At 48.0% G+C, this 10,129-nt stretch overlaps 1 protein-coding gene across 1 annotated transcript; it reads right to left on the bottom strand.

Annotated features, from left to right (window-relative positions):
- Positions 1-1,739: 1,739 nt before the first annotated feature.
- LOC104507980 (disks large-associated protein 4-like) lies at positions 1,740-9,486 on the bottom strand. The gene is made up of 7 exons (XM_010149435.1): positions 9,287-9,486; positions 8,680-9,041; positions 7,152-7,243; positions 6,306-6,715; positions 4,582-4,673; positions 2,872-3,024; positions 1,740-2,124 (listed from the first exon to the last, which is right to left on the bottom strand). The coding sequence occupies exons 1-7, from the start codon at positions 9,294-9,296 to the stop codon at positions 1,909-1,911; spliced, it is 1,335 nt and encodes a 444-aa protein (XP_010147737.1). The 5' UTR covers positions 9,297-9,486; the 3' UTR covers positions 1,740-1,908.
- Between the last annotated feature and the right edge of the window lie 643 nt (positions 9,487-10,129).

The following is a 10,129-nucleotide window of genomic DNA, read 5'->3' as shown; positions in this document are numbered from 1 at the left end:
CAGCCCCCAGGCCAGCACCCCCAGCAGCCTCAGCCACGCGTCGAAGGGCAGGAGTCACCCTTCCCTGGCATTCGGTTTCAAGGCCCGAGCACTCCAGAACCTTCACAACCACGCCCCAGCACCGCAACCCCACAGGTCACTGTCTCCACCCGCAGCAACCCAGGGCCAACGCTGAACCTGAGCAACATCGTGGCAAAGCCTCGACAGGAACCCAATTCCTTGTTTGAGAGTTCACAGGACACGGACAGACACCTCCGAGCACGGGCAGCACTGGACAGCACACAATGGTCACTCAGACATCATTCAGGATTTCACTTTTATTTATTTTTTGCCTTCTGGATCACCAACACCCTCACTGAAGCTTCTTTGGGATTCTACACCCGCCCCCATGAAAGTAGCACACAACCTCCCAACTCATTCAGGCCAGTGAAGAAAAAAACACACCCGTGAAACCCCAGCACGATACTCGGGTTGAGGCCAAATACTTATTCTGAGGGGGTGGCAGAGAATTCGGTGGTGGCAGTTCTGGCTTCAAGAAGCCAGACTGAAAAGGAGACCTACAAAGGGGAAAAATGGGCTAAAAAATATTTAGCAATCCTTCCTCTACCCAGAGAGCAGGGAGATAAGGAAAAAATAGTCATCTGATTACACACAGGGTATATATTTTTACACACACTTTAACACACATCTAGATATAGTACATGTAAAAATATATGCTGTACATATGCCCATTCTCACCAAGGTGCTCTTGGTACACCACCTGCTCTGTGCGCACGGGCATGTATACGTGTGTATGAATTAAATGTACAGGTACTGCTAAGTGTATATGTGCATATGTACACATACATACAGGCAGGCAGCCTACACCAGCTACCTGTGCCTTCACCTTTGTACAAAACCCAGTCCTCCCACCCTGACGTACCATCACACTCTTCCCAGCCCTCCCCTTCCCCAGCCCACTTTGAAACAGGTCCCCCAGTGTAGCAGCTTCTTTCTCAACAAGCAATGAAAGGAAAATAATTTTGTAAAGGGAAGAGGAGAAAAATCAAAGTGAAGAATGTGTGGCTCATGCCCATAGTTGCTCTGTGGTCCTTCACCTTCCCTCCTGTGCCTGGAGTAAGGGTACTGCTCTCAGGACCAGCAGCCAAGCACCGTCCCTCTCCCCTTTGCCACCTTATTGCACATTTGCTTCTGGGCTGCGTTTCAACAACTCTGCATCACAGTCCACAGACCCCGCTACCCTCTCCTCCAGAGAGCAGAGGGATACAAACCCACTGCCCTGTCCCTGCCCACCCATTCCCCACCCCCTCCCCAGTATCCCCATCAAAAGGAAAACAAAAAACCCCAAGAAAGGCTGCTTGCTAGCAGAGTGCAACAGTAGTACACACTGGATGGGTGTCCTCGTCAGGAGCTCTGTGTAAGAGGTTATTTCTAACACGGTAAACAAAGCCATGCAAAAGGTGGGTTAAAGGGAGCAGAAGGAGGAAAAAAATAAAAGAATGAGAAGGAAGAACAGAACTGAGGAGGAGGAAAAACACAGCATGGCAAGTGCTCAAGGCTTCATGTTTTGTCGTCTTCTTGTAAACAAGCTAATAATTCTCATTAGATAGAACAAGTAAAAAGACTGAAGTTCCAAGTTGAGGGGCTGGAGTTTCCCGGAGTCTGTCCAGTCCATTCAGCAACACCACAGCCAGTGAGAAAACAAGGGGTATTCTTTTGTTTGGGTGTTTTTTTTTTTTTTTAAATCTTCATTACTTAAAGCTGAGAGAAAAAAAGCCAACTCAGGAGCCCTTTTCAAGGATGGCTCATTGTCTCTAGACTGAATAAATCACACTAGTTTAGAGAGAACCTTTTTTTCCTTTTTAATGACTTATAAAAACCACGCGGTTCCTTCCTCTGCCCCTTCGCTCAAAGGCGGGTCTGTGCCTCAGGTACGTAGATCTCGATGCTATCCGCGCTCTCCGTGGCCGAGTTCTGCCGGACAGAGGCAGCCCGCTTGGCTGCCATGAGACGCTTGCGAGCTTCCTGGCGCTGTTTGTCTGCATCAGAGGCTTTGTCCCGGTTCAGTTGGGATTTGGACTTGGCTGGCTTCTTTGGCACTGGAGGGGGTGGTTTCTTTTCTTCCTTTAGGGAGACAGTAAGGAAAAACCCAAACATAAAATAAAAATGCACATACTGAAGCAGCCTCCCTGTTATGGTGGGGACTCTTGCGGCATGAAGGACTAAGCAATGAGACTGAGTGTCAGGGGAAAGAAGCAGGAGCACTGCTTGAGCAAGACACTCAAAATCAGCTTCCTCAATTTCTAGAAGTGTGCAATTTTACATTTCATGGTACAGAGGCCTTCTGTGAAGTGTACTGGAGTTGGCAGACTACATCTGGTCCAGTTAGAGGTCACAATACAGGCAGCATGAAAACTGAACTTAATTTGGAACTGCAAAACATACTGCCCTGTCCAGAGCCATAGTCCTCCTCCCCACCTGCCTGTCTAGTCAGGCAGCCTGGCTCAGGTACACAGCCTGTGCTGCATTTTCCAAAGGTTCCAGTAGGTGTTTTTTTTTTTTTAGACACCAGGAACAGTTTAAACCTATACAGTGCAGTGCTTGTAACACTAGAGGCCCCTGTATCACTGTTTTAAGCGTACACCACCATTCATCGCTCTGGTCTCGCTCCCTCATGACACTTTTTCCCCTTGTACAAAGTTGCTTCCACTATTAGAACAGTCTCAGTGCATTGCGAGGCTGGGAGATTACACCGCACAAGTGCAAGATGGTAAAAACCCTAGAAATCCTCTGTTTGCAAACAGAAACGGACCTTAGATATCCAAAATGCCTGTGAGGTGCTCTGGCCACTCTCAACTGCCCCACACTCACCTTTCTCTCCGGTGTCTCTGCCAATTGCCAGCTATTAGCTTTCAGGTGGTACAGCTCATCAAACTTCATGCTGATGTCTTCAATGGACAGCTGCAGGAGATCCCAAAATCCAGCTAGGTCCTGGGCTGTGGGTCTGGGATTGGCATTAGGGTTCTAGAAGGGAAAGCATGAAAAACCACACGTTTCAGAAAGGATACGCCCTCCTGACAAGCAGAGCACAGCCTGTAGAGCTCACACTGTCACCTCTTGTAACTCTACCTGCCTGACAACCAAAACCATTGAGAGCCCACAGGAACCACCAGCCCTAAATGTGCAGGGACACAATGCCATCGTTTACAGTGAAAACTATTTCTGCAAAGATCGTGAAACAGAGATCCTGACTGTATATCTCCTGTAGAAGCCTGGAGAAGAATCCCGAAAAAGACATCTTTGTAACAGAAAGCAATAGGTCCCATTCTCCCCAAAGCTTCCCCACCTAGCACTAATCCCACAGCGGTAACCTCCAACTGAAGATCCCCTGCACATGATTCAGAGCTAAATACTGGTTTCTTACACAGAGATCCTGAGTTCAGTGTGGGTAAATAATGGATGTATTACGTAACATGATGCAAAGCACAGCTCTGGCACCTGAAGATCTTGCATGCCAGCGTACAGCAATCCGAAGAAGCCAATATAGCTTTCACAAGCAGAATTACTTTTGCTACATCCCCCCAGAAAACAAACTGAAAGTAAGTAGCTTAAGTTTCTTCCAAGAACAGAATTTTCCCAGTTCTGAGCCATGTGAACTGCCATCATAGGCCTGGATTGTCTCAGGAAAGCATGGGATCAGATCTGAGCAACTCAACACAAAGCTGCAAAGGGAGACCTCAGACAAAGCTCTGTTGAAAGCCTGGCAGCTAGTGGTGTTGCTGCTGATCTCTCAGCTGCGATCAGTCAGAGATCAGCACTTCCCACCCACCCTTCCCAAGTTCCTCTAAGGGTCCCCTCTCCTCAAGTAAAGGGGAATTCACATCTGAGGAAATTTGCAAAATCCATACCATGATAAAGCTTGAGGGGAAAAACAAAACTCAGATTCCCACCCATCCCACGTTAGGCCTGTCCAGCTCTCAGCAAGGGCAAACCATTATATTACACTTGAATAGATCAAACAGTGCTTTGTGACCAATGAGGGGACAAACCTGCTGGACAGTTTTACCATCCCATAATCTACATGCAGAGCAAGCATGTTTGGAGGAAGACAGTAGACTTTTCGAACGTTCCTCCTGATTTGGCAAAACCTCAGGTAGTTCACCTCAAACAGCCCTTTAGAGGTAGCAAAAGGGAGGCAGTTTCCTGGACACTCAGCAGTATGGCTAGCTGAGAATTCAGACCCACAGAGAGACTCCGTGTATTCAGCATGTCCTGATAATCAGGTCAAGAAAATTCCCCTGTGCTCACATAAGCACCAAATGGAATTGCAAACATTCCCCCTGAGCAGAGCACAGCACAAGAATCACCTCTTCAGAAGAAGGGTTGAGGCCATCAGCCTCGCACTGCCCAGCTGCTGTTGAAGCTGGCACTCATCCATCACAGCCCAGCAGTCAGGCTGTAGCCTACAGCTGCATCGGCTTTGTTTCCACCGTGACAGTCACCCGTTAATACCTGACCATGTTCCTCTAGGAACAGGTATGTCACCCTCTCAAAAACCAGGAAAAATAGATCCAGACTCACCAAGTTTTGTTCACAGAGGCCGTGGAATTGCTGGAACTTCTGTGACATTAGTAACTGTGCACTGCCCACTGCACTCAGGACTTTTCCTAAGACTGTGGGGGAGTAAAAAAAACCTCAGTTGTTTAGACTGTTAAAACACAGCAATGAACTCAAGTGTTTCTGGAGCAAAGAAACACTCTTGATTAATTAGGAGTTTGAGAGATCCCCAAGGAACTAATTGCTCTCAGGGAACAAAGATGTACCAAAACTATCACCTACATCTGTCTTCGCTATCTATTACTGCTCCTTCTAGAGCAGGTGAAAAGCAGGCCAGACTGAGAACATTACACCAAGAGCTGGCAGAAATTACCTTAAACTGCCCTCAGCCCAGAGAAGTCACCAGGACAATCTCAGTGAGCAGATCTGCTGGCATCTGCTCTTCTACTCATGCAGGAAGCAAAGGTAGCAAGGGGCAGAACTGTCTCCAACCTCCATTTACCAGACAGGATTAAAATACTGGCAGGCTAGAGCTTTTAATAGCTAGGACTTCAGTGGGTTTTCCAAAGACCTTCTGGGCATAGCAACATTACTCTGTTCATTAATGGAAAAACACTGTATGGGCATTCCTCATGCACAGGCATGGTGGAGAGACCCACAGTGCATGCAGCTGCACCTGGACAGGGATGAAGTGAATCCCCTTCTTCCTCCCTGGTCTGCTGCTGCATCTACTGAATCAGTTCTGAGTGCTTACAGACCTTGGTGGGACAAGTGTAAGCTGGGATCTCCGTACCCACCAAGTTCTTGGTTACAGAATCTACTAGGAGATTGCTCTTACAGGTCACAGATAGAATGCCACACTGGCCTTGGTGTCTTTTCTTGCCAAAGCACTCTTGCCACAGGCAAAACAAGGGCATCCCCTGAGGCAGGGAGAGCCCTGGCACTGCCTGTCCAGTTTAGCAGCCAGTTCACCATCTTAATGCAATAGGATTAGAGATTAGCTCCCCCAAGCCCTAGCAGTGACAGTGAGCTATACCAGAGTCTCGTCATTATTCCACCTTTTTCAGGTATTTAAAAAAAAAAAATCAACCAGATTCAATGATCCTGCTCTCTGCAGCCTAGTCACCCACTTCTGTCACTCTGTATTCACCATAGCTGTATAAGAAGCACAGGTTTTGCCAACTCATTTGAAAATAATGGAACCAGCCCAACTGGGAAAGAACCCAATAAAATCAAGTGGCCTTGTGCTCCCTGTGGATGTGCTTTTTTGTGAATTGAGCACAAATTCAGTGAAGCCTTCCCATATGAAGAAACCTCCTCTTTGCTGTGAAGACAAGCCCACTGACTTAACAGATCCAACTCAGAAGTCATGTTCATTCTGCCCCACTGCCAGCTAAACTTCAACCTGTGTGCTTGACTACAACAGGTTAGGCAGGGCGATAGATCACAGTCTTCCTGAAAGCAACCCATTTAAGCTTTTAGCAGTTCTGAATGGTGAGAAGCTGCACCATCCCCTGCAGGTTTCATATGCTGCATCACAGTATTATTTCTTGCCCCACGTGCTAGAGGAGGTTACCTTACTGTTTACAAAGAAGTGTTCCTTGTCCCATACTCATCACCGTGTTCTGTCTCTGCGGGCTATCAGCAACTGAACTGCAGAAAACTGGTCCCATACTCAGTTACAACTCTTGCAAGGGAGGAGCTGCAAGGTTGCTCCAATCTAGTGTCCAGAGGCTGACAACACCTACCTTCTTCAGAAAGATTGTTCTCTTTGGTCTCCTGGTCCATCTGGCGGCACCAGCCTTCCAACCGCTCCGTTTCTGCCTGCAGCAGCTTCAGAAACCAGTACCCATCCCGCCGGCAGGCTCCTGGCTGTGTGGGTTCTGATGGTGAGGTGGAGGATGTCTCAAGCCAGGGGTCAGGAGGAGGGAGAGAGGAAGGCTCCAGGGCTGGGTCATTGTTTTCTCCATAGGAGAGGTTTCTCTTAATCTGTGAGGGCTTGGCTGGTTGCCTGGTAGCGGCATCAACACCAACAGAGTTGTTGTGTTGGGGGCACTCAGCGAGGCTCCTCTCAGACGATTTACAGCTAGAGTTATTAGGTTCCTGTGTGTCAGAGTCTGTGTCCTGTTTGGAGGACATGCTGCGAGAGTGGCTGTTTCTAGAGAGATCAAAAGCAAACATGAAGTAGCAGAACTCAACCTGGCTGGCCTCACACACTGACAGTGAAAGGCATTTGTTTATTATGCCTGCGGGTGAGCCTCACCCTGCCCCACACAAACACACACCACACATTCAAACAGACAAAATTATAAGGTTGCCTGCTTACTGCAATAGGCTGTTCAGACGAGAGGACTGACGCACATCTATAATTACATCTTGTACTTTTTTGTTTTCATTTCAAACTCCCATTGATTTGCCTGTTTACAGAACAAGTGCTTTTTGCAGCGGGTGTGTGCTGTGGAGGAAGAGCTCTCCATGGGCCCCCATTCAACACCACTCATATTGGAACAAAGAAGGGCAGAAGGTCTAAGCGAAAGTGAGGGAAGCACAATTTAAAAGAAAGTAAACTACAAAAGCTTGCGTCTTTCACTTACCGCCACTCGTCCTCTACCTGTACCCCGATGGACTGGAATTTGGTGGCTGGTGGAGGAGGCTCCTCTTTTGCCACTGGCTGAAGGCAGTCAACCTTATTAAACAAAAAAAATACAGACAGAAACAGACACAAGAACTTGCTGCTGGAATTCACATTAGTAGACCAGGAGTGCTGCACACACACACAGTATGCTGACACCACACACCAACTGGAGGGTTGTCTTAGGAGAGGCACAAGGCTACCAACAAAGGTCTGCCTCCACCTGAGCATCAGGACTGTATCCTGCCTGGCTGTGACCAGGTATCTGGTAAGAGCACTCGGCTCTGCCACCCACCTCTGTCTGCATGGCTGCCGCATGCTGGGCAAGGGCTGCGTGTCCCTGAGGAGGCAGCTGCATGGCATCTGACACAGGAAAAGGCTAAGAGATTCAAGATAGGGGAGCAATCTGATTCAGAGTGAAAGCAAAGCCCAGCTTCCTCTCCCTGGGATCGACACCCTCCACAGCTCTGGATAAGAGGGTTTGGAGGTTTTAGGAAGGAAATCCAGGCTGTGGAGCAGGTGGCTTAGGAAGCAGCTCAGAAAAGGAAGAAAGGAAGGCAGTCAGCCTCTCCAATGCAAGCTCTCTTGCTTTGCAGCCCTTTCTGCATGTGTTCTGCCCCACTGGCCCTGCAGAAGAGCCTTCACTCTCACATGTGCCTAACTGGCCAGCTAGTCTTCCTGCAAAGCCAGTGCAGAACTTAGCGTGCACACACGTGGCAGCTCAAAGCCCAGATCCTGCACTTGGACTTGCCCAAGTGCTCAAGTTCCTATCTGCACATAGTAGCCTGCAGCACTGAACCAGCACTTTGGACAGAACAAGTGCTCACAGCAGTCAGACACCTGAACTGGGACATCTGTCCACAAGAAGAGTGTACAAACACACATGACTAAGTTTTGCTGAATAAAGCATGGTTTTACACTATTCAATGGGTTCTCATTTGACTATACAATCAACAGCTCATTTCCACCCATTTCCACAGAGTTAAATGCTTCCGGCAAGAGACGCAGCAACCTGCTGGGAAAGTTGGACAGCAAGGACTTGATCCCCCCTGCCTACAGCCCTGGGAGCATTTTTGCACTGCAGCAGCCCATACCACACGGATATGTCAAGTAGAAGGGCTCACCTCTTAGAAGAAAGCTGTCCCTAGAACCATGATGGACAAGGAGCAGACTGATATTAAGTAATACAAAGCTCAGCACAGGCATAACAGTAGCAAAGGCCTCTTTAGAGCGACTCACCAAGTTAACATAGTCCCACTGCTTTATGAAACATTTTATTTTTGTACTAAAAGAACTTAGTCCTTTCTGGTCTGTTATGGAAAGCTTCTGCTGTATTTCACCCCTGGGACCACAGGAAGTTAGTTTGACAAGGCAGTTTCTCTTCTATTCTAAGTGAGGTCAGGATGCACACCTGGTCACACAAAATGCACATGCTAAGTGGATGGGTTAAGGACATTCCCTAGGACAAAGAAGAACAAACTATTCCATACTTGTATTCCTATAGATGATAGCTTTCTTCTGGGGATATTCTCCACTTTAGGCTCTTCGTTAGTTAGAGTCCCTTTGTCACTTTTCAAAGTTGCATTTTTCTGGGTTAACTCTGGAGTCTCTCTTGCTGGAGTCACAACGCTTCCCCTGGTCACGCTGGGTGTCCTGGTGCTGTCCAAGCTGTCTGAAGAATTGCTGAGCCCCGACTGGCTAGTCACCTCGCTCTTGTGGTCTTGGCTGTCCAGGTAGGTGTCCTGTGCCGATTCAGTGCTACTCTGCACGGTGACAGAGATGAACGGCTTTGATGTGGTCCGAGGTGGGACAGGAGGCGGAGTCTTTTTATATGCCACTAGGCATGATGAACCTGCAGCGATGGAGGTGGGAAGAATGGAGAATGCAAAAGACAGATTGGGGAGAGATACACAGTAAAAGAGAAAGAAAAAGCAGGTCAGTCACAACATCCAAGAGAAGCCTCCAAATAGAAGCTGGAGACAGAAATGCAGAAACAGCCTACAGCCAGCAGCTCACACTGGGTATCCCAAACCAAAGCATAAAGGGCAGCGGAAGGCAGAGCCAGAGCTAACTTGCAACAGAAGTCAATAGGAATACCATGACACATGAAAGGCTGGAAATGGAGAAGAGGTATAGAAAAGCCTCCCAAGAATGCTACAGGGTTTGGCAGGTGTAAGCCTCCACGTTGGAGCAATTTTCTTTGGCTAAACCCTATATTTTAGTGTCTTAGTACAGCCAAGTGTCCCAGCTCTTTGTCCCATCAGTTGGCAAGTTTCAGTGTCTGGACCAGGGTGGTGTTTTTTCCTATAAAAATGGAAAGAAGCCATAAGTTTGTCAGATGCTGATGGTAGGAATAAACGTTTGTGAAGTACCTTAAAAACCTAGCTACAATAAATAATCTGAATGCAACAGCTCAAGAGTGGCAAACGTGCTACTGCTCCATGTCCCCAGATCCAGCCAGTGGTGCGGCTGAAGACAGTGTTCCCACCAGGCACACAGAGCCCACATATCAACTACATGTATGTATATACAGGTAGCTGGCCACACGTCACATGAACACGTACAGCAGCAATGGCCTCATCCTGCTCCAGTCTCTGGCTTGACAGGACAGAAATTCATTAGTGAAAATACATGTACAAGGCTGACCCTACAGCAGCTTGCACTTGGGCACTCAAGTCTGCCCAGTTCCTAGCCCCTCGACACAGAAGCCACTCAGGCCAAAGTCCTACTCCAGTTACTCTCCAGACAGGACAGTGCTGGGCAGGGCATGGTCAGACGAGCACAGTGACCAGCCACCTACCTACACACAACCAACCCCTTTTATCCCCTTAGCCCTGTATTCACCACTTTCATTCCTCCCCAATTACCAAAACCGTCTTGTTCCACCTTTGGAACTTCCACTTCCCTAACTATCTCATTAAGTCCTGTGCAATTCCAAAC

The sequence above is a fragment of the Eurypyga helias genome, unplaced genomic scaffold (assembly GCF_000690775.1).
Source record: "Eurypyga helias isolate BGI_N326 unplaced genomic scaffold, ASM69077v1 scaffold26493, whole genome shotgun sequence".
Lineage (NCBI taxonomy): Eukaryota > Metazoa > Chordata > Aves > Eurypygiformes > Eurypygidae > Eurypyga > Eurypyga helias.
Note: the sequence above shows the minus strand (reverse complement) of the source record. Positions and strands in the feature narration are given on the sequence as shown.

What these genes read in the sequence shown, in the direction of transcription:
- LOC104507980 (XM_010149435.1), bottom strand. An exon ending in GCCTCTGTGAACAAAACTTG is followed by an intron (nt 3,025 to 4,581) that starts GTGAGTCTGGAT and finishes TTTCCCTTCTAG; the next exon opens with AACCCTAATGCCAATCCCAG. An exon ending in CAGAGACACCGGAGAGAAAG is followed by an intron (nt 2,125 to 2,871) that starts GTGAGTGTGGGG and finishes GTCTCCCTAAAG; the next exon opens with GAAGAAAAGAAACCACCCCC.